The sequence below is a fragment of the Sapajus apella genome, unplaced genomic scaffold, assembly GCF_009761245.1.
Source record: "Sapajus apella isolate SASKATOON/1434 unplaced genomic scaffold, GSC_monkey_1.0 scaffold64, whole genome shotgun sequence".
Lineage (NCBI taxonomy): Eukaryota > Metazoa > Chordata > Mammalia > Primates > Cebidae > Sapajus > Sapajus apella.
Window position 1 is genome coordinate 6,184,878 of NW_022437004.1, and position 24,399 is coordinate 6,209,276.

Below are 24,399 nucleotides of genomic sequence, written 5' to 3' on the forward strand. Positions count from 1 at the left end.
CAGACTGGAGTATAGTGGCACAATCTTGGCTCACTGCAACCTCTGCCTCCCTGGTTCAAGCAATTCTCCTGCCTCAGCCTCCTGAGTAGCTAGGACTACAGGTGCACACCACCATGCCCAGCTAATTTTTGGATTTTTAGTGGAGACAAGTTTTCGCTAGGACGGTCTCAATCTCTTGACTTAGTGATCCGCCCACCTCGGCCTCCCAAAGTGCTGTGATTACAGGCGTGAGCTACCATACCTAGTTGACTATACTCATCTATTATATGTATATAGTAAATTACACAAAAATAAAAGTTTAAAGTATGTATTTTGATTGAATTTTCAAGATGGGGAAATACTTATAATAAATCAAATATAGAAAATCATCAGTTTTGTTTTTTTGATTTTTTTTTTTTTTTTGTTATTGAGACGGAAGTTTGCTCTTTACCCAGGCTGGAGTGCAATGGCACGATCTCGGCTCACCGCAACCTCCGCCTCCTGGGTTCAGGCAATTCTCCTGCCTCAGCCTCCTGAGTAGCTGGGACTACAGGCACGTGCCACCATGCCCAGCTAATTTTTGTATTTTTAGTAGAGGCGAGGTTTCACCTTGTTGACCAGGATGGTCTCGATCTCTTGACCTCGTGATCCACCCACCTCCGCCTCCCACAGTGCTGGGATTACAGGCTTGAGCCACCGCGCCCGGCTTTTTTTTGATTTTTTTAATCTCTTTTTTTTTTTTCCCCATTTATTTATTTTATTGCATTTTAGGTTTTGGGGTACATGTGAAGAACATGCAAAATTGTTGCATAGGAACACACGTGGCAGTGTGATTTGCTGCCTTCCTCCCCATCACCTACATCTGGCATTTCTCCCCTTGCTATCTCTCCCCAGCTCCCCACCCCCCACTGTCCCTCCCCTATTTCCCCCCAACTGACCCCAGTGTGTAGTGCTCCCCTCCCTGTGTCCATGTGTTCCCATTGTTCAACACCCACCTATGAGTGAGAACATGCGGTGTTTGATCTTCTGCTCTTCTGTCAGTTTGCTGAGAATGATGGTTTCCAGGTTCATCCATGTCCCTACAAAGGACCCAAACTCATCGTTTTTGATGGCTACATAATATTCCACGGTGTATATGTGCCACATTTTCCCTATCCAGTCTATCGTCGATGGGCATTTGGGTTGTTTCCAGGTCTTTGCTATTGTAAACAGTGCTGCAATGAACATTCGTGTGCATGTGTCCTTATAGTAGAACGATTTGTAATCCTTTGGATATATACCCAGTAACGGGATTGCTGGGTCAAATGGAATTTCTATTTCTATGTCCTTGAGGAATCGCCACACTGTCTTCCACAATGGTTGAACTAATTTACACTCCCACCAACAGTGTAAAAGTGTTCCTATTTCTCCACATCCTCTCCAGCATCTGTTGTCTCCAGATTTTTTAATGATCACCATTCTAACTGGCGTGAGATGGTATCTCAATGTAGTTTTGATTTGCATTTCTCTGATGACCAGTGATGATGAGCATTTTTTCATATGTTTGTTGGCCTCACGTATGTCTTCTTTTGTAAAGTGTCTGTTCATATCCTTTGCCCACTTTTGAATGGGCTTGTTAGTTTTTTTCTTGTAAATCTGTTTTAGTACTTTGTAAATTTTGGATATCAGCCCTTTGTCAGATGGGTAAACTGCAAAAATTTTGTCCCAATCTGTTGGTTGCCGATTCACTCTAATGATTGTTTCTTTTGCTGTGCAGAAGCTGTGGAGTTTGATTAGGTCCCATTTGTCTATTTTGGCTTTTGTTGTCAATGCTTTTGGTGTTTTGGTCATGAAGTCCTTGCCTACACCTACGTCCTGAATGGTTTTGCCTAGATTTTCTTCTAGGGTTTTTATGGTGTTAGGTCTTATGTTTAAGTCTTTAATCCATCTGGAGTTAATTTTAGTGTAAGGTGTCAGGAAGGGGTCCAATTTCTGCTTTCTGCACGTGGCTAGCCAGCTTTCCCAACACCATTTATTGAACAGGGAATCCTTTCCCCATTGCTTGTTTTTGTCTGGTTTGTCAAAGATCAGATGGTTGTAGAAAGGTTGTGTTGCCTCCGAGACCTCTGTTCTGTTCCATTGGTCTATATCTCTGTTTTGGTACCAGTACCATGCTGTTTTGATTACTGTAGCCTTGTAGTACAGTTTGAAGTCTGGTAGTGTGATGCCCCCCGCTTTGTTCTTTTTGCTTAGAATTGACTTGGCTATGCGGGCTCTCTTTTGGTTCCATATGAAGTTTAAGGTGGTTTTTTCCAGTTCTGCGAAGAAGGTCGTTAGTAGCTTGATGGGGATAGCATTGAATCTGTAAATTACTTTGGGCAGTATGGCCATTTTCACGACATTGATTCTTCCTAACCATGAACATGGAATGTTTCTCCATCTGTGTCCTCTCTTATTTCGTTGAGCAGTGGCTTGTAGTTCTCCTTGAAGAGGTCCTTTACATTCCTTGTTAGTTGTATTCCTAGGTATTTTATTCTTTTTGTGGCAATTGTGAATGGAAGTTTGTTCTTGATTTGGCTCTCTTTAAGTCTGTTATTGGTGTATAGGAATGCATGTGATTTCTGCACATTGATTTTGTATCCTGAGACTTTGCTGAACTTGCTTATCAGTTTCAGGAGGTTTGGGGCTGAGACAATGGGGTCTTCTAGATATACAATCATGTCGTCTGCAAATAGAGACAATTTGACTTCCTCCTTTCCTATTTGAATGCCCTTTATTTCTTTTTCTTGCCTGATTGCTCTGGCTAGAACTTCTAATACTATATTCAATAGCAGTGGTGAGAGCGGGCATCCTTGTCTGGTGCCACATTTCAAGGGGAATGCTTCCAGTTTTTGCCCATTCAGTATGATATTGGCTGTTGGTTTGTCATAAATAGCTTTTATTATTTTGAGATATGTTCCATCGATACCTAGCTTATTGAGGGTTTTTAGCATAAAGGGCTGTTGAATTTTGTCAAAGGCCTTCTCTGCATCAATTGAGATAATCATGTGGTTTTTGTCTTTGGTTCTGTTTATGTGGTGAATTACGTTTATAGACTTGTGTATGTTGAACCAGCCTTGCATCCCCGGGATGAAACCTACTTGATCATGGTGCATAAGCTTTTTGATGTGCTGTTGCAATCGGCTTGTCAGTATTTTATTGAAGATTTTTGCATCTATGTTCATCATGGATATTGGCCTGAAGTTTTCTTTTCTTGTTGAGTCTCTGCCGGGTTTTGGAATCAGGATGATGTTGGTGTCATAAAATGATTTGGGAAGAATTCCCTCTTTTTGTATTGTTTGGAATAGTTTCGGAAGAAATGGTACCAGCTCCTCTTTGTATGTCTGGTAGAATTCAGCTGTGAACCCATCTGGACCTGGGCTTTTTTGGGTGGTAAGCTCTTAATTGCTGCCTCAACTTCAGACCTTGTTATGGGTCTGTTCAGGGTTTCGGCTTCTTCCTGGTTTAGGCTTGGCAGGAGGCAAGTGTCCAGGAATGTATCCATTTCTTCCAGGTTTATTAGTTTGTGTGCATAGGGTTGTTTGTAATAATCTCTGATGATGGTTTGAATTTCTGTGGAATCTGTGGTGATATCCCCTTTATCGTTTTTTATTGCATCAATTTGGTTATTCTCTCTTTTCTTTTTTATTAATCTGGCTAGTGGTCTGTCTATTTTGTTGATCTTTTCAAAAAACCAGCTCCTGGATTTATTGATTTTTTGAAGGGTTTTTTGTGTCTCTATCTCCTTCAGTTCTGCTCTGATCTTAGCTATTTCTTGTCTTCTGCTAGACTTTGAGTTTTTTTGATCTTGCTCCTCTAGCTCTTTCAGTTTTGACGATAGGGTGTCAATTTTTGATCTCTCCTAGCTTCTCATGTGGGCACTTATTGCTATATATTTTCCTCTAGAGACTGCTTTAAATGTGTCCCAGAGATTCTGGTATGTTGTGTCTTCATTCTCGTTGGTTTCGAAGAACATCTTTATTTCTGCCTTCATTTCATTGTTTATCCAGTCAACATTCAAGAGCAAGTTGTTCAGTTACCATGAAGCTGTGCGGTTCTGAGTTAGTTTTTGAATTCTGAGTTCTAACTTGATTGCACTGTGGTCTGAGAGACTGTTTGTTACGATTTCCGTTCTTTTGCATTTGCTGAGGAGTGATTTCCTTCCAATTATGTGGTCAATTTTAGAGTAGGTGTGGTGTGGTGCTGAGAAGAATGTATATTCTGTGGCTTTGGGGTGGAGAGTTCTGTAAATGTCTATTAGGTTTGCTTGGTCCAGGTCTGAGTTCAAGTCCTGGATATCCTTGTTAATTTTCTGTCTGGTTGATCTGTCTAATGTTGACAATGGGGTGTTAAAGTCTCCCACTATTATTGTGTGGGAGTCTAAGTCTCTTTGTAAGTCATTAAGAACTTGCCTTATGTATCTGGGTGCTCCTGTATTGGGTGCGTATATATTTAGGATCGTTAGCTCTTCTTGTTGCATTGATCCTTTTACCATTATGTAATGTCCCTCTTTGTCTCTTATGATCTTTGCTGCTTTAAAGTCTAATTTATCACAGATGAGAATTGCAACTCCTGCTTTTCTTTGCTCTCCATTTGCTTGATAAATCTTCCTCCATCCCTTTATTTTGAGCCTTTGTGTATCCTTGCATGTGAGATGGGTTTCCTGGATACAGCACACCGATGGGTTTTGTCTTTTTATCCAATTTGCCAGTCTGTGTCTTTTGATTGGGGCATTTAGTCCATTTACATTTAGGGTTAATATTGTTATGTGTGAATTTGATACTGCCATTTTGATGCTAGCTGGCTGTTTTGCCCTTTAGTTGAGCTGGTACTTGTTGTTCCTTTATATGTGTAGAGCCTCTTTCAGGAGCTCTTGTAGAGCTGGCCTGGTGGTGACGAAATCTCTGAGTACTTGCATGTTCCCAAAGGATTTTATTTTTCCTTCACTTATGAAGCTTAGTTTGGCTGGATAGGAGATTCTGGGTTGAAAGTTCTTTTCTTTAAGGATGTTGAATATTGGCCCCCACTCTCTTCTGGCTTGTAGGGTTTCTGCTGAGAGATCTGCTGTGAGTCTGATGGGCTTCCCTTTATGGGTAACCCGACCTTTCTCTCTGGCTGCCCTTAGTATTTTCTCCTTCATTTCGACCCTAGTGAATCTGATGATTATGTGCCTTGGGGTTGCTCTTCTTGACGAATATCTTTGTGGTGTTCTCTGTATTTCCTGGACTTGAATGTTTGCCTGCCTTGCTAGGTTGGGGAAGTTTTCCTGGATAATATCCTGAAGAGTATTTTCCAGCTTGGATTCATTCTCTTCGTCGCATTCGGGTACGCCTATCAAACGTAGATTAGGTCTTTTCACATAGTCCCACATTTCTTGGAGACTTTGTTCATTCCTTTTTACCCTTTTTTCTCCAGTCTTGCCTTCCCGTTTTATTTCATTGAGTTGATCTTCGACCTCTGATATCCTTTCTTCTGCTTGGTCAATTCGGCTGTTGATACTTGTGCATGCTTCACGAAGTTCTCGTGTTGCGTTTTTCAGCTCCATCGATTCACTTATATTCCTTTCTATTTTGTCCATTCTCGTTAGCATTTCATCAAATCTTTTTTCAAGGTTCTTAGTTTCTTTGCATTTGGTTAGAACATGTTCTTTAAGTTCACAGAAGTTTCTTACTACCCACCTTCTGAAGTCTGATTCTGTCATTTCATCGCACTCGTTCTCCATCCAACCTTGCTCCCTTGCTGGTGAGGAGTTGTGATCCCTTTTAGGAGGAGAGGTGTTCTGGTTTCGGGTGTTTTCATCCTTTTTGTGCTGGTTTCTTCCCATCTTTAAGGATTTATCCACCTGTTGACTTTGTAGTTGCTGGCTTTCAGATTGGGTCTCAAATCTTTCAGATTGACGTTCTGTTTGTTGATGATGAGGTTTTTTCTGTTTCTTGGTTTTCCTTCTGACAGTCTGGCCCCTCTGCTGTAGGTCTGCTGAGGTTCACTCCAGGCCCTGCTTGCCTGGGGTTCACCTGCAGCAGCTGCTGAACAGCAAGGGTTGTTACCAGTTTTCTTCTTCTGCTATCTTTGTCCCAGAAGGATACCCGCCTAGTGTCAATCTGATCTCTCTTTTATGAGGTGTCTTTTTGGACATATAGGGGTCAGGGAGCTGCTTGAGGAGACGGTCTCTTCTTTATAGGAGCTCAAATGGTGAGCTGCGTGCTCTGTTGTTCATTCAGAGCTGCTGGGCAGGTACTTTTAGGTCTGCTGCAGCAGAACTCATAAACTGATTTTTGTTCCCAGGTGCTCTGTCCCAGGGATTTAGGGCTTTATTTATGAGTTTCTGTTATGCTGCCGCCTTCTTTTTTTTTTCTTTCCTTCAGACCTGCCCAGCCCAGCAAAGAGGCAGCCTAGTCACTGTCGGCCTATAGCAGCTTTGCTGAGCTGCTGTGGGCTCCGCCCCGCTGCCGAGTGAACTTCCGGGCAGTCCTGTTTATATGGGTGTAGTTAGAACTGCTTTGGCGATGGTGGCCCGCCTCTGTTGGGGCGGAGTCTCTGCTGTGGCGGGTTGCCTTGGCAACGGCGGGCTGCCTCAGCAATGGCGGGTTGCCTTGGCAACAGCGGGCTGCCTCGGTAATGGCGGACGCCCCTCCCCCACAGAGCTGGACCGTCCTGGGTTCAGCTGCGCTTGCCGTGAAACTCTCAATCCAGAGTTTCTGATTGCTGTTCTTTTGTGGGGGTGGGACCAGCCGAGCCTGATCACCTGGCTCCCTGCCTCAGAGCCTTTTTTAAGTTGGTGTTCCAGTCGCCTGTTGAAGAGGCGCCGGGGTCTGTTTGTTTTCCCCTGCGGCCACTCACTGCGCTGGCTTAAACAGCGGCACTGAGGTTTGTGGCGCTTTTTTTTTTTTTTTGCCCTGGAATCTACTGTCCTGGTTCTCTGCTCAGTCCCCTTTTTGAACTGGCGTACGGGTGACTTCCCGTGGCTCCAATCGCCAGCCAAAAGGGCCCCCGGACTGGTGTATTTTGTACGGGAACCGCGGCGCAACCGCGGCTCCGGGGCGCCGACAAAGCAGCCGCGCGGGGCAAAGCAGCGGCGCTGGCCGCGCTGGTGACCGTGGAGCACCTCCGCCCGGGAATTTCCTAGTCTGTGGGCAATAAAAACGCGGCGTCCACTCACCCTCTGCGCTTTCACTGGGAGCTGCAATCCTGAGCTGCTCCTAAACAGCCATCTTGGATCGTCCTCCCAGTTATTCTTATATAAAAATAAACATTTTAAGATATTTTAAAAAAAGCACTTCCCCTGGGCAAATGATCTGAATAGACCTTTCTCAAAAGAAGTCATACAAGTGGCCAAAACAACGATAAGAAAAAATGCTCAATGTCATTAATCATCAGGGAAATGCAAATCAAAACCACAATGAGATATCATCTCGCCCCAGTTAGAATGGCTATTACCAAAAAAAGACAAGAAATAACAAATACTGGCAACGATGCAGAGAAACGGGAACTCTTAAACACCGTTGGTGGGAATGTAAATTAGTACAGCCATTATGGGAAAGAATAGAATTACCACGTAATCAAGCAATCCCACCACTGGATATTTACCCAAAGGAAAGGAAATCAGTATGGAGAGACAGCTGTACTTCCCTGTTTACTGTAGCACGATTCACAATAGCCAAGATATGAAATCAACTGAAGTAATGGAATACTATTCAGCCATAGAAAACAATGAAATCTTGTTTTTCACTGCAACACGGAAAAGCCTGTGGGACAGTATGTTAAGTGAAACAAACCAGGCACAGGAAGATAAATACCACGTTTTCAATCATATGTGGAAACTACAAAAGTTGATCTCATAGAAAGTAGAATAGTGGTTACCTGAGGTAGGGAAAGGTACTGGGGGAGAGAGGAATAGCCAAAGATTGGTTAACAGATACAAAAGTGCAGCTAGATAGGAGGAGTAAGTTCTAGTATTCTACAGCACTGTAGGGTGACTCTAGTTAATAATAATTTACTGTATATTTTCAAACAGGCAGGAGAGGATTTAGTGTGTTCCCAATTTAAAGAAATGATAAAAGTTTAAGGGGATAGATATGCTAATTGTCCTGATTTGATCATTATACTTATATGGAGACTTGTTTGTACAATAGGAAAAAATATAAATATTATCAACTTTGGCAGTATAAAAGTAAAAGTGCAGCTGACAGAAAGTGGGAAGGACATTTCAAGGCAAAGAGGAAAGGTAGGGTAGACACACTGACACACAACAGAGAGCATGTTGTCTGGGAAACAAAGTTTTTCAGGATTGCTAGAGCAAATGGTGCATGAGGTGGTGGTGGCAGGAATGGAACATGTATTAAAAGATCACATTGTATCCCATAAATACATACAATTATGTGTCAACTAAAAGCAATTTTTAGAAACTTTTTTTTTTTCTTTGAGACAGAGTTTCGCTCTTGTTACCCAGGCTGGAGTGCAATGGCGCGATCTCGGCTCACCGCAACCTCCACCTCCTGGGTTCAGGCAATTCTCCTGCCTCAGCCTCCTGAGTAGCTGGGATTACAGGCACGCGCCACCATGCCCAGCTAATTTTTTGTAGTTTTAGTGGAGACAGGGTTTCACCATGTTGACCAGGGTGGTCTCGATCTCTTGATCTCGTGATCCACCCGCCTCGGCCTCCCAAAGTGCTGGGATTACAGGCGTAAGCCACTGCACCCAGCTAGAAACTTTTTTAAACAGGTAATTAATTTCCTTTTTTTTTTTTTTCTTTAAAAAATAGAAACAGCAAACTCTCAGGCTCAAGTGATCCTCTTGCTTTGGCCTCCCAAGTGCTGGGATTACAGGCATGAGCCACCACACCCAACTAAAATGTAGTTAACTTTATTTTTTTTTTTCTGAGGCGGAGTTTCATTCTTCTTGCCCAGGCTGAAATGCAGTGGCACAATCTCGGCTCACTGCATCCTCTGTCTCCTGGGTTCAAGCGATTCTCCTGCCTCAGCCTCCCAAGTAGCTGGAATTACAGGCACCCACCACCATGCCCAGCTAATTTTTTGTATTTTTAGTAAAGACAGGATTTCACCATATTGGCCAGGCTGGTCTCAAACTCCTGACCTCATGTGATCCACCTACTCTGGCCTCTCAAAGTGCTGGGATTAGTTAACTTTATTTTTTAAAAGCAGGATACAAATAAAGAAACAACAATTTGACCATTCTGCTTACCCACTTCTCTACCCTCCCACCCCCCAACCACAAAATTAGAACTTCACCTTACTCCAAGAAGCATTCAGGGAACTTAAAAAACTTAACAAAGTTAATATGCTTTCCAAAAAATGTATACAATAAATAAAATTTCAAATAATTTCTTTCCTTCTTTCTTCCTTTGTTTTTTTTTTTTTTTTGAGACGGAGTTTCACTCTTGTTGCCCAGGCTGGAATGCAATGGTGCGATCTCGGCTCATCACAACCTCTGCCTCCCAGGTACAAGCACTTCTCCTGCCTCAGCCACCCAAGTGGCTGGGATTAGAGGCATATGCTACCATGCCCAGCTAATTTTATATTTTTAGTAGAGACGGGGTTTCTCCATGTTGGTCAGGCTGGTCTCGAACTCCTGACCTCAGGTGATTTGCCTGCCTCAGCCTCCCAAAATGCTGAGATTACAGGCATGAGCCACTGCACCAGGCAATAATTTATTTCAGTACTCGAATTAAGCATCTTATGTACTTCCCAGGATGTGTACTGTTCTCTTTAGAGGCATAGCTATAGAAGTTAGAGGCACAGTCACCAAGAAATCAAAAAATATAAACGGTTAAAGAGGGGGTACCTTTAGAGAGTAAAGCTGGGGGCAGGAAGAAGTGGAAGGAGAAACATAGTTTGTATCATAAGCTCATCTATACTATTTCACTTACTGTGTACACACTCTTTCAGATAAGGAATTAGTTTATCTAATCAGTTCTATGAAACTCTGTATCTTGCCGGGCGCGGTGGCTCAAGCCTATAATCCCAGCACTTTGGGAGGCCGAGGCGGGTGGATCACGAGGTCAAGAGATCGAGACCATCCTGGTCAACATGGTGAAACCCCGTCTCTATTAAAAATACAAAAAATTAGCTGGGCATGGTGGTGCCTACCTGTAATCCCAGCTACTCAGGAGGCTGAGGCAGGAGAATTGCCTGAACCCAGGAGGCGGAGGTGGCGGTGAGCCGAGATCGCGCCATTGCACTCCAGCCTAGGTAACATAAGTGAAACTCCGTCTCAAAAAAACAAACAAACAAACAAACCTCTGTATCTTTACAAGTATATATGCTGATTCATTCATTCAACAAATATTTTTTGATCATCTGCTCTGCCCTAGGCATAAAAGACAGAGAGAAAACTGACATTTTAGCTCTCAAAGAGAACAGTATGGTATGGAATATGGAAACCACTGACAACATTTCAGTCTTCGAAGTGCTTAAGAGAAGAGCATGCCAAATATCATGCACTCACAGTCTGGGGCACAGAAGAGGTACACTAATACTGTGGCGTGTTAAGGAGGGATTGCTGAAAGGTCACTTCCTCTTTGAGTTGAGACTTAAAGGACAGGTGAAAAAAAGACAATAAACTAGATGCATAGGTATGTAGAGCAAATGGGGAAAGGACATTCTAAGGCAAAGAAGAAAGGCAGGGTAGACACGTTGACACATGAGATAGCATGTTGTCTGGGAAACAGGAAGTTTTTCTGGATTGCTAGAGCAAATGGTGCATAGGGTAGTAGTGGCAAGAATGAAACAGCAATATAGTAAGGGGCAAGAAATGAAGAGAGGTGCTTAGAACTCTGCATAGTCTCCTAAAGGCAATGGGAAGCTACTGAAGGATTTTACCAGCAGGAAGGGAGACCTGAACAAATTACTTTGGAAGCAATGTGGAGGATAGATCTGAAAGGGGTAGGCTGGGCTATTACAATGGGCCTAATTAGACAAAAGGAAGATGTGAATTACAGTATCAGCAGAAGAATGAGGATGAGATGATGCATTCAAAAGTTATTTGGGAGGCAGGAGAAATAGTTGCTTGAGCCCAGGACAATGCTGAAGTGAGCTATGACTATGCCACTGCATGCCAGTCTAGGAAACAGAGGGAGACCCTGTCTCAAACAAACAAACAAAAAAGAATAGTGTTTATGGTAAAAATAAGTTTTTCCAAATGTAATTGTTACTAGCTATTTCCACTTTCCTTCCTTTAATAAATACCCAAGACTCCTTTCATAGTTATTGCAAGAAAGATTAATATAGTCATAGCTCTCTTATAAAAATCTCTTCTTTGGTACCACCTTTAAACCTAATATTAATAGAAAAAAAAACATAATATTTTAAGAAATAATTACTTTTTTTACCTTTAGAATTCAATTATATGTTCCTGTGGAGGCAGAATTCTACAGATATCCACCAACATTCCCAACCTCTGGTTATTTCAAATACTAACCTAAGTATTGCTATGAAGGAGGGACTTTGCAAGTGGAATTAAGGTTACTAATCAGATGACTTTAAAATAGAAATTATCCTGGATTATCTGAGTGGATCCAATGTAATCACATGAGCTCTTAAAAGCAGAAAAGGAAGGCTGAGGAGTTAGTGAGATGAGGCAGAGGAGGAAGGCAGAGAGATGTGAAACAAAGGACCCCACCCACGGTTGCTAGCTTTGAAGATGGAGACAGGGAGCCATGAACCATGAAATGCATGTGGCCTCTAAAGGCTGAGAACAATCCCCAGCCGACAGCCAGCAAGGAAATGGAGACTCAGTCCTGCAACCACACGTAACTGAATTCTGACAACCTGAAGGAATCTGAAAGCCATGTCATTCCCAGAGCTCTAGAAAGAAACTCAGCCCTGGTGACACTGATTTCAACCTTGTGAAACTTGGAGCAGAGAAACAGCTGAGTCACACTGTGTCATGACTCCTGAGTTAACAAAACTCTGAGATCAGGGTACAAATAAATGGGCGTTGTTTTAAGCTACTAAATTTGCAGTAATTTGTTACAGGAGCACTGGAAAACTAATACACTTTCTTTAATCACTGACTTCAAATGTGCCCTGTCAAATCTCATTTTTCTATTAACAGACGTAACTTTGAACAGAGTTCATACATTTCCAGTCATACTCAATTACTATACAATCCAATCTAATTTATTTTCCCCAACCTCACTTTGAAAATGTTTAAGCCTACAGAAAATTTAAAAGACTGATACAATGCATACTCTTATACCCTATACCTATATTTATCAATTGCTAACATTGTTCTAATTTCCTTGCTTTCTCACTCCTCCTAAATGTACCTAAATATTTCCCCCCTCCTTCTCCTTCTTTTTCCTTCTCTGTATCATGCATTCTAAACTGCGGATGATTTTGCCCCCCAGAGGACAACTAATCATCAAGAAAATGAAATCAAAACTACAATAAGATATTAATTCACACCTGTGAGAACGGCTACTCTTATAAACAAAAACAAAAACCATAAAGTCTGGAGACTTATCTGATAGTCACTACTGGGGGAATGCTACTGACATCTAATAGGTAGAGCCTATGGATGTTGCTAAACATCCTACAATGCAAAGTCCCACACAATTATCCAGCCCAAAATGTCAATAATACTGAGATTAAGAAACCCTGCTTGTAAAAATGTTTGTAGGCCAGGCGTGGTGGCTCACACCTATAATCTCAGCATTTTGGGAGGCTGAGGCATGCAGATCATGAGGTCAGGAGTTTGAGATCAGCCTGGCCAACATGGTGAAACACCGTGTCTACTAAAAATACAAAAAAATTAGCTGGGCATGGTGGTGGGCGCCTGTAATCCCAGCTACTTGGGAGACTGAGGCAGGAGAATCACTTGAACCCAGGAGGCAAAGGCTGTAGTGAGCCAAGATTGAGCTACGGCACTCCTGCCCAGGAAACAGTACGAGATTCCATCTCAAAAAAAAAAAAAAAAAAAAAAAGTTTGTGTATGTGTATACAAACATTTTTCCTGAACTATTTGTAAGTAAGTTACAGACTTACAATTATCCTATTTTTTTATGATACTTTTTACCCTAAACGCTTTAGTTTGGGCTGGGCATGGTGGCTCATGCCTGTAAACCCAGGACTTTGGGAGGCCAAGGTGAGCCCAGGAGTTTGAGAGCAGCCTGGGCAACATGGTGAAACCAGATCTCTACAAAAAATACAAAAACTAGCGAGGTGTCGTGGCACATGCCTGTGGTCCCAGCTATTTGGGAGGCTGAGGTAAGAGATCACTTGAGCCCAGAAGGCTAGGTTGCAGTGAACCATGATGGTGCCACTGCACTCCAGCCTGGGCAACAGAGCAACACCTTGTCTGAAAAAAAACTACAGTTTAAATTTTCTAAAAACCAGAACAGTATCCCATACAGCACATGTTAACATTGATACAATACTACCATCTATTATGTAGTCCATTTTCAAATTTCCCCATTATCTCAAAAAATACCTTTATGGCTTTTAAAAAAAATATCCAGGATTCAATGAAGAGTACATAGGATAGCGGCCTGATCACCATTTTAAAAGAAATAAGAAGTTCCAATTTTCAAACAATGGGGGAGAAGGAGTAAACTTGTGGCACTACTCTAAGATCCAATAGTCTGTGGCTCTGACATTATGTTACATCTGAAATGGATGTACTAATTCAGAAGTTTGTTAATACATTAAAAGTCTCTTGGCTAACGCCCTTTTCTGCCTTAGCCCACCTGCACCCAGCTGAAAAAAAAAATCTCTCTTGGGAGAATATCTTCAAACCTGTTTACCCTGTTCTTAAGAAAGAAAAAGGAACACTCTTCACAATAATTCATAACCCTGTTGAATAAACATCAATCTGAAACAACAAATCAAGCAGGAACTTTCTCCAAAGAAGACATGCAAATGGCCAAGAAGCATATGAAAAGATGTTCAACACCATTAATCATCAGGAAAGTGAAAACTACAACAAGGTATCGACTCACACCTGTGAGAATGGTCACTTTTAAAACAAACAAACAAGAAAAAAAAAAGTGCTAACGGGGATGCGGAAAAATTGGAACCCTTGTGCATTATTGGTGGGAATGTAAAAGATATTTGCACTCCCATGTTCATTGTAGTACTATCACAACAGCCAAGAGGTGGTGGCAACCTAAATGTTCACTGACTGATGAATGGATAAAGGAAAAATGGAACATAGATACAATGGAATACTATCACCTTAAAAAAAGAAGGAAATCCTGTCATACTGTACATGGGTGACATTATGTTAAGTGAAATAAGGCAGTCACAAAAAGACAAATGCTGTGTGATTCCACTTATACGAGGTATCTAAAGCAGTCTGATGGAAACAGAAAGCAGAACGTGGTCACCAAAGGCTAGGTGGAGGAGGAAACGAGGAGTTGTTCAATGGGTGGAGTTTCGACTTTGCAGGATGAAGAAGTTCTAGAGATCTGCTGCACAGATCTCTAGATCTCTCTACACAGATCTCTGTTGCTACACAAAGTGCATAAAATACTTACTACTTTACATTTAAAAATGGTTAAGACAGCAAATTTTATGTGCTTTTGATCACAATTAAAAAAAAAAAAAGAAACAAAAAAACCCATCATTTCATGATCAGACTTAAAAAAGATAACTATGGCCTGGCAAGATGGCTCATGCCTGTAATCCCAGCACTTTGGGAGAAGGAGTGGGAGGATTGTGAGGTCAGGAGATCAAGACCATCCTGGCCAACATGGTGAAACCCCGTCTCTACTAAAAATACAAAAATTAGCCAGGTGTGGTGGCACACGCCTGTAGTCCCAGCTACTCAGGAGGATGAGGCAGGAGAATCACCTGAACCCAGGAGGTGGAGGCTGCAGTGAGCCGAGACTGCGCCACTGCACTCCAGCCTGGGCAACAGAGCAAGACTCTGTCTCAAAAAAAATAATTATTATTATTATTTAATTTCATTAAATACCCAGTCAACAACAACAAAAGGAATTACTTATTTTCAAAGATAAATTCATTTACTAATATTTTGGGTTACTAAAACATTCACATAGTTTTCTGTGCATATTTTAATAACCCAAAATATTAGTATCCTGGTTTTCTAAACTCACATACTTCATAGATTAAAGGGTTTTAAAGGAAAATTATTTGAAAATTATTTGAACATCTAGAAATGGATATGGCCAGGCATAGTAGCTCTCATGTGTAATCCTAGCACTCTGGAAGTCCAAGGTGGGAAGATCTGCTTGAACCCAGGGGTTTGAGACCAGCTTGGGCAACAGAGCAAGACCCTGCCTCAAAAAAAAAAAAAAGAAAAGAAAAAGAAAAAGAAATAGATATGTTAAAAATATTATCACTTTACCTTTTCTTTCTTAACTTTTTTTTTTTTTTTTTTGAGGCAGAGTCTCAGTCTGTCATCCAGGCTGGAGTGCAGTGGCATGACCTTGGCTTACTGCAACCTCCTACTCCAGGGTTCAAGTGATTCTCCCACCTCAGCCTCCTACGTAGTTGGGAATACAGGCACACGCCACCATGCCAGGCTAATTTTTGTATTTTTAGAGACTGGGCTTCGCCATGTTGGCCAGGCTGGTCTCAAACTCCTGACCTCAAGTAATCCGCCCACCTCAGCCTTCCAAAGTGCTGGGATTAAAAGCATGAGCCTCTGTGCCCGGCTGACACCTTACCTCTTCAATCAGGCAATGTAAAATGATGGTATTTAACAGAATGATACAGTATTGCTTTTAGAAACAACTTTTAAAAATAAAAACATTACAATGTACCTAACTGCTAAAAAAAAAGAAAAGAAAACTTTTACGGAGAACATAAAATAATATTATAACCCATCAAGATGAAAAACTGGGGCATTCCACAAAAAAACCTGCACACAGATGTTTATGTAGCAACCTTATTCATAGTTGCCAAATATTGGAAGCAATTAAGATGCCCTTCAGTAGGTGAATGGATAAATAAACTCTGGTACATTCAGACAATGAAATATTATTCACCATTAAAAAGAAATGAGCTATTAAGCCATGAAAAGACACGGAGGAGACTTAAATGCATGTTACTAAATGAAAGAAACCTACTTGAAAAGGCTACCTAACACTATATGGTTCCAACTAGACGACATTTTAGAAAAAGGCAAAACTATAGAGACAATAAAGACCAGTGGTTGTTGGGGGCTCAATGGGGATAGAAGGATGAATAAGCAGGGCACCGATTTTTAAGGCAGTGAAACTCCTTTCTGTACTATAATGATGGATACATGTCATTTATCCAAACCCATTGAATGTACAACACAAAGAATAACCCCTAATGTAAAATATGGACTTTGGGTGCTAATATGTCTGTGTAGGTTAATCAACTCTAAAACATATACCATTAGGTAGGGAATGTTGAAAATAGAGGAGGAGCCAGGCATAGTGGTTCATTCCTATAATTCCAGTACATTTGGGAGGCCAAGGCAGGAGGGTCACTTGAGCCCAAGAAATCAAGACTAGCCTGGGCAATGCAGTGGGACCACTGTCTCTAAAAAATAAAATTAAATTAGCTGGGCTTGGTGGCATGGGCCTGTAACTACTCATGAAGTTGAGACAGTAGGATCACTTGAACATGGAGGAAGAGGCTGCAGTGAGCCATGATTGTGCCACTGCACTCCAGCCTGGGTGACAGAGAGAGACTTTGTATCAAGGGAAAAGAAAAGAAGAAAAGGAGGGAGAAAAGAAAAGAAAAGGAGGGAGGCTATGCATGTGTCCAGACAAGGGGTATATGGGAAATCTCTGCATTCCTCTCAATTTTGCTGTGAACTTAAATGGCTCTAAAAAATTTAGTCTTTAACTTAAAAACAAAAACAAAAATCTGAGGCACTGAGAAGCCTACAATGAAGAAACAGTTTTATTGTATGGTTTAGTCTGAAAGAAACGTGTTAAGGATGCAATCTGCCTGAGAATTCACCATTTCTTTGAGCTTCTAACGAAGGCTCAAAAGCAACTAATGGTAATATCAAATGGCTCTCTGTACACATACCAGTCTCAGAAAACTAATCATAGTTCTGGAGATTAAGTTTCAGGCAAAGGCAAAAGCTAATCTCTGAACAGCAGGTCCAATAAAGTTAATGAGAACTACACAAACTACAGATCTTCTCCCTCTGTAGTCTTTGGAGGATAGGGAACACCATAGGCTCTAATTATCCTTAGATTTAAAATAGTCCTGGAGAGTGAAAATGGGCAAAAAGCCATATTACTCTTACTACAGTATTCGGCAACATTATTACTATTACCAGTTAATCTGTATCAGTCTGGCATCCCACAAAATATCTACATTAACTCATAAGGAACCAAACCATCCACAGCAGTCATGTTTGAAAAATTATGCTAATATGAGCCAAAATGCTAGGTATCAGAAATGTTAAACAAGTGCCAACACCCTAGTTAGAACATGACATCTATCTGTTCACTCATGACAATCCTACTGAACACATATAGAAATTGCTAGGGCAGTCATTTTCAAGAGGATACTTCAAAAACTTTAAGCCCTTTACAAACAGAAGGGCTTGAAAATCTTCCAAGGACTCAAGTATATGGGACTTCAAATTCCATTAGAACTGTACCAACTTTTCATATGCAACAGAACAGACAGGCAGAAAGCCTGGAATGGAAAATGTGTATAAGCTAAGTACAGAGAATTATGCTAAATTGTCTTAACTTTCATTCTTTTAGGACTTAACAACAGTGAGAAGGAAGAAGGTATTTTAAACCAAAACCAACAAATTACAGGGTGGCTGTGTTATCAGCTTCACTCAGACTACGAGAGCAAACCCTAAACAAAGTAGAATATTAGTTTGTAGAAAACACACTGCTAAACACAGACAAATGCAGGTGTCATTCTGGGTTACCACACCCAAGCAGGCCACAAGTAGTATATACCATAATGGGACATGGAAGAAAAATACTGCCTAAAAATGGTTTAGGCAGTTAATACACCCACAGTTTCTGATCTCAGAGGCAGGAATCTACTAGGTACAATGTGCTGTATCATTTAACCTGTCCAGGAAGTGTTATTTCCCAAGTAATGTTTCAACAAAATGTCTGGAAAGCATGGCACCATAAATTGGCTTGCTCTGGGCAAGATGCCTTGCTGTGAGAAGCTCGTTGCTCAGGTAAATGTCTGTTGGCTATTCCAGGAAGGTCATGAGTCTTCCTAGCCCAAAGAGGGGCTGCACACACTGACAGTGTGCCTGCCCCGCTCCCCTGGAATAAGTGCTTCCTGCACCAAAAAGCTGGCCTTGGTGGAATTTGCAGCAAAAGGCAGAGAGAAGGACCACTTTCATGATAAACTCAGTTCATTTATTTTTCTTTTTTAACAGTTTTATGGAGATACATAAATAATTCACATATCCTACAATTTATTCATTTAAAGCATAAAGTTCAGTAGGTTTTGGTATATTCACAGACTTGTGCAACAATCACCACTATCAATTTTAGAACATTTCCATTCCCCTCAAGAATACCTTGTATCCATCAGTAGTTACTCCCCATTTCCTCATAGGTAATCACCAATCTATTTTTTTGTCTTTATAGATTTGCCCATTCTGGACATCTCATATGAATGAAATAACACGTGATCTTTTGTGACTGGTTTCTTTCATGTATTTAACGTTTTTAAGGTTCATCCATGTTACAGTATGTATCAGAACTTCTTTTCACTTTATTGCTGAATAATATACTATGTTACGCATATAAAACACAAGTTCGTTTTTTCACAGGCAACAAAATCTCCTTTGCTATATAAACAAAGCTATGAACAGTGATCAGGTACCTGTGTTAGCCCACGAATGCCCATTATGGCTGAAAATATATCATAAATTGCATAATGCTACAGTTCTCCAAAAGTGTTACCAAATGCCACAGTGATATCTGGATTAATAAAAATACTGAGAATGAAGTTCCCTTACAAGTAAGCTGACTGCTTAAAAGTTTTCTCCTGTAAACTATAGAAAAAAGGGAACTTGCAACTCCTAAGGCCTGAACACCTCAGGACATAACTGGTTTGTGACCCCATCCAGTTAAAGACAAACAGCAAAACTGTAAGTATACAAAGCTGGTCTCTGTAACCTTTCTCTCCTCTTCCTGGCCCTTCATCTCTTTCCTCTATCTCTGAAATAAATCCAGCTCCTTCCCGTACTCTACACCCTTTCCCTACCCCAAAACAGAACAAGACCTCTTATACCTGCTGAATAATTACACACTCACTTTAAATTAAAATAATACATTCATTCACAGGAAAAGTTACTTAAACCAGACATCTGTATTCTAAGACATTCTTCCACAACATGAAATGAAAACCAGTTTGCCTCATAAGAAGAATTTCTGGCATGAACGAGCTGATAAGAGGAGGGTTTTTTGTTTTGTTTTTGCAGAAAGACTCATTCAAATCACAGTAAACCCACTCCATGGCAAATCAAATTTAGTCAGTAATCTCAGGTTGATGCATATCTCAGGGTGGGAAAAATAAATTGTTATTAACTTTGTTAGGCATGATAATGGTCTTATGATTATCTCTAAAAATACCCTTATCTATTAGAAATGCATATTGAGGTACTTAAATTAAATGATGTGATGGCTGAGATTTGCTTTAAAATACTCTGGTTCAGCTATGCTTGGTGGTTTATGCCTGTAATCCCAGCACTTTGGGAGGTCAAGGCAGGAGGATTGCTTGAGCCCAGTTGTTTGAGGCTAGCCATGGCAACATGATGAAACCCCACGTCTACAAAACGTACAAAAATTAGCTGGGCATGGTGGTATGTGCCTGTAGTCCCAGCTACTCAGGAGGCTGAGGTGAAAGGATTTACCTGAGCCCGGAAAGTCGAGGCTGCAGTGAGCCCAGATGGCGCCACTGCAATCCAGCCTGCACAACAGAGGAAGACCCCGTCTCAAAATTAAATGAATGAACAAACGAATGAATGAATACGTTGGTTGGAAGGGGTGGGGGAGGGGAAATGAAACAAAATACTGACTGTTGAGGACAGGTGATGGGCATATGACAGTTCACTATTCTTTTCTGTTTTCTAAATGCATAAAAATTTCCATAGTAAAATACTTTTTTTTTTGTTTTTTTTTTTTTAAGAGATAGGGTCTCACCCTGTTGCCCAAGCTGGAGTGCAATGGCTGATCTCGGCTGACTGCAATCTCTGCTCCCCAGCTCAAGCCATACTCCCACTTCAGCCTCTCGGAGTAGCTGGGACAACAGGCACCCTCCATCCCACCCAACTATGTTTATTTTTATATTTTTAGTAGAGACAGGGTTTCACAATGTTGCCCAGGCTGGTCTCAAACTCCTGAGCTGAAGCAATCTGCCCACCTCGGCCTCCCAAGTGCTGGGATTACAGGTGTGAGCCACCGTGCCTGGCAGGTAAGATTTTTTTTTTTAGCACTGGTGTGAGGTGTTACAAAGGATTATAAAAAGGTACCTGGCCTGGGCTGAATTATAGATGCGGTTGTGATAGTGTTACTCAAGGGCACAATTAATATTACTATTACTATTGGTGGTGCTTGCTACAAAGACTCAGTTTTATTCGTAGACGCTTAATATCATGGGTTGTCAAATCATGCTTCCAATTTGCAGTACATCACTCATTTCAAGGTAATGACTCACACATACAATTTTCAAACAAAAATGTAATATTTACTTGCCCCATGATGGTTATCTTCTCAACTTTTTTCTTAATTTATAAAAGCACCAGCTGACCCCAAATCATCTACCAATACCTTTAGGCCTTTTAATGTAAGCAGTAAAGGAATACTGTCCTCTGAATGCAGTGTTGGCTAACACTACTGACCCACGCAAGGCATTGATTTGTAGTTGTTTTTCCATCGGAGTGATGGATTTGCGCTCAGCTACTCGCGGTGTCTACTAGGTCCCCCTGGTGACCAAACAGTACACTTAGGCAGTAGTAGGGTTCCAAGACTAGACTGGCAGCGGAACAGAGGGTGGAACGGGAAATCATGAAAAATTAACACGCGAACAGTACACACGACATGACTGAAAATTACGTTTGCATTGCTGGGGTATTTGGGATCAGAAGACCAGCCACCAGCCCCTTTCCTTTAAAAAAGCAAACACCCAGCCGCCTGGTTCAGGCTTAGCGATCTCCACCTCCCATTTAAATCCTGGGTGTGATGGAAAGACCCAACCAAGGGGCTCGGCGCTGCTTTTTGGGGTCTGGGGAAACACTGGTGTGACAAATTGTCATAATTTTCTAAGATACGGAGGAATGCTACACCACCTTTTCTACCCCCGACTTAAGACCCAAGACACGGAGTCAAGAGCAGCCGACCTGCGGGGGCGCACGGGGGAGGAGGGAAAGCCCCGAAACGACCAGGGAGAAGGCGGCCCGTCGAGCTCCGCCTGGAAGGGCGCAGGGCTGCGGGCAGCACCCGGAGCGCGGGGGTCGTACCCGGGTCACGTCTCGGGGCTCTCAGGGTGAGAGGGCAAACCCAGGCAGGACGACCCGGGCCCTGGACCCTGGCCCTGGAGCCAGGCTGGCCGCGGCGCGGGAGGCGCAAGGGCCGCGGTGGGGGGCGTCGGCAGCGCAACCGAGGCGGCTGGGGAGGGCGCGCCGCCAGGTGCCGGACGGCAGGGGGCAGCGGGGTTCGGGCGGGCGCAGACCCAGAGAGGGAGGAGGGGAGCGGGCAAGTCCCGCGCGGCGCGGCAGAGCGCGCGGCCGGGTGCTCCCGCAGCGGGTGGCGGGGGTGCCGCCAGCCTACCTGGAGGTAATAGGGTTTCCTTAGCCAGGCCCCCGGACAGAGACTCCTCGCCATGGTAATCACACATCGCCCCGCCGCGCTGCAGTCAGAGGCGGACCCGAGCGCTGGCGGCCGGGCTCCCCGCCTCCCCCCGCCTCCCCGCCCCCTGCCGGGCCGGGCCCGCCCACTCCCCCGCCCCCGCCGCGGCGCGCGCCGCGCTTCCCTCGGCCCAGCTGCAGTAACTGCGGCTGGCGGCCCGAGGCCCGGCCTCCTGCCCTGTGCGCCCGGCAGCCGCGGCTGTCAGAGCCGCTGCCGCCGACTCCGCCGTAAAGGGGAGTCACACCTCGCCTCCGCCGACACAAATCGACTGCGCCTGGAGCTTAAAGGGGAGGCGCGCGGAGGCGGGAGGGGGTGTCGCGGAAGCTGGGGTGTTGCACGCTCCGCGCGGATTGGGGCGTGCGCCTCTCAGGCTGGTGCTGCGACCCCCGGACCGCGCTGGCCTGGCTGCGTTCTCCGGCCTCCGGCTCCCCGCGCTGCGCCTGGCTGCGCGTCCCGCCACCCCGCCCCGGCAGCACCAACGCTCCCCAAGGACTCTGCTCCTGGAGTCAAGACGTGTCTTGATGGGTCGTTTCGAAATTCAAGGGAAGCTTGGGGCTCCTTTCCTGGGGACCGGCTTGTCCTCCCTCGCTCTTGGTGGCGGTCGGGGGATGGAGGTGTCTGCAGCTGCTGGAGACGCAGACCGGGGCATCGCCCCAGGTCTGGGCTCTGCGCCGAACTCAGTGCCTCTCTGCCCTCCTCCAGTTGGCCTCCAACGGCCTTCAACTTTTCGAAAAACGTACTTTAAAAAAATTCCGACTTTTTTGGTTTGTATTGTTTTTAAGACTGTTTCAGATTTTTCCTGGCCCCACCCAGGAACACTGATTTCAAAAGAAAAAACAAACAAACAAACAAAAAAACGCACAGAATTAAATACAGCCCTGAAGGCAGGGAGCCTGGACTTGGCCTGCTACCTAATTAAGGCTACAAAACACAGGGTGTGGTGTCTTTCTTTTGACAATGAGTTCCAAATAAGGGAAAAAAAAAGAGCCACCCTAGTGGGAGAACAGCTGTTGATCCAAGTGACTTGTAATGGGAGAAGTTTTTTTTTTTGGCTTCTTTTTACCCCACCTACCATGTTTTCGCGTGATGCTAACAAAGTTTAGGTGGCCGGTTACAGCTCATTCAGGCCTATTGCTCTGAGAAGTGGTTTCCCCAGAAACAAACCATTACTCATTCTCACTTGGTTTTTACGTAAGCCTTGTTCAGGTACCTTGTTTCTGAAGAGTACCTTCACGCCTGCCCCTTCCCTCAACCCAAATACACAGTTTTTAAACCTCGGTGATTTTTTTTATGGTGGTGGTTCTTTCTGAGAGGGGTCTTACCATGTTGCCTAGGCTGGACTCAAACTCCTGAGCTGAAGCCATCCTCCTGTATTGCTAGGACTACAGCTACTTGGTCTTATTTTATTGCTTTCAGATAAACCAATTTTTCGTTGATTCTGTTTGGGTTAAGAGACGGTAATTTCTGAATAAGGTAAGGATGGATCCTAGTGGTTTCATTCATTCATTTAATAAAGATTTATGAGTACCCGGGCACTATTCAAGTTGTTTGTTCAACGAATGGACAAAACAGACACAAATCCTTGCTCTTGTGGATATTAGAGGGGCAATAAATAATAAATGTAATCAATAAAATCAAATAAGGTAAGAATGCTAATAAAGGTTATGGGGGAAACAGCAAGGGAAATGGGGAAGACTACAAGTAGAGGAATTTTGAGGCAAAAAAGGAGTTCGGTTTTGGACATGTTACATTTTAAGGTATCTATTAGAAATTGAAGTGATCTTGATTAGGCAGCTGTATATATGAGCGAGTCTAGGATTAAGGATAGTGATCTAAGCTAGAGGTATATGAAAGATATCAGCATTTAGATGGTGTTTAAAGCCATGAGACTGCCTAAGATCACCAAGGAAGTGAGTGTAAATAGAAGAGAACCGAGGATGGAGCCCTGCGGACCAATGGAGCTGTAAGGCAAGGTAGTGGATGAAACCAGCCAAGGAGACTAAAAAGGAGCAGCCAGTGAAGTGGGAGACCTGAGTGAGTCGCCATGAAGCTCCTGGATCTGGTAGGCGGGAGTGCTCCTATGCAAATGAGCACTGAGAATTGACTTGGATTTAGTGACATGGAGGCTATTGATAACCCTTCAGGGGAGCAATAGAGGAAAAATTTGATTGGAGTGGGTTTAAGAAAAAAAAGAGAGGAGCAAAACTGGAGATTGCTAATAGGAACAATTCTTTTGAGAAGTTCTCCTACAAAGCGGAGTCCACATCTGGGACAGTAACTGGTGGTAGAAGTAGAGTCAAAAGAAGATTGGAAAAAAAGTGGGGAGAGACTGAGCACAGGAGGTCAAGGCTGCAGTGAGCTATGGTCAATGCACCTCAATGCACTCCATCCTGGGTGACAGACCATTTCTTTAAAAAAATATATGGTTGGGGGAGAAATAACTTGTTTTTAACGGGAATGATCTGGAAGAAAAGGAAATTCATGTAGAAACAAGAAGTGAGAAGTGCTGGAGTGGTGTCCTTGAGAAGGAAGGGAAAAAGGGTTTGAAAACTAACACATGGGGGAAGGATCGTTTGTAGACAGGAGTACAAACT

At 43.0% G+C, this 24,399-nt stretch overlaps 1 protein-coding gene across 1 annotated transcript in view; it reads right to left on the reverse strand.

Annotated features, from left to right (window-relative positions):
* DIPK1A (divergent protein kinase domain 1A) overlaps positions 1-22,007 on the reverse strand; it is a 121,780-nt gene extending 99,773 nt beyond the window's left edge. Inside the window, exon 1 of the mRNA XM_032247906.1 lies at positions 21,728-22,007. Within this exon, the coding sequence (XP_032103797.1) occupies positions 21,728-21,781 (54 nt within the window). The 5' untranslated portion in view covers positions 21,782-22,007. The remainder of the gene's footprint in view (positions 1-21,727) is intronic.
* Between the last annotated feature and the right edge of the window lie 2,392 nt (positions 22,008-24,399).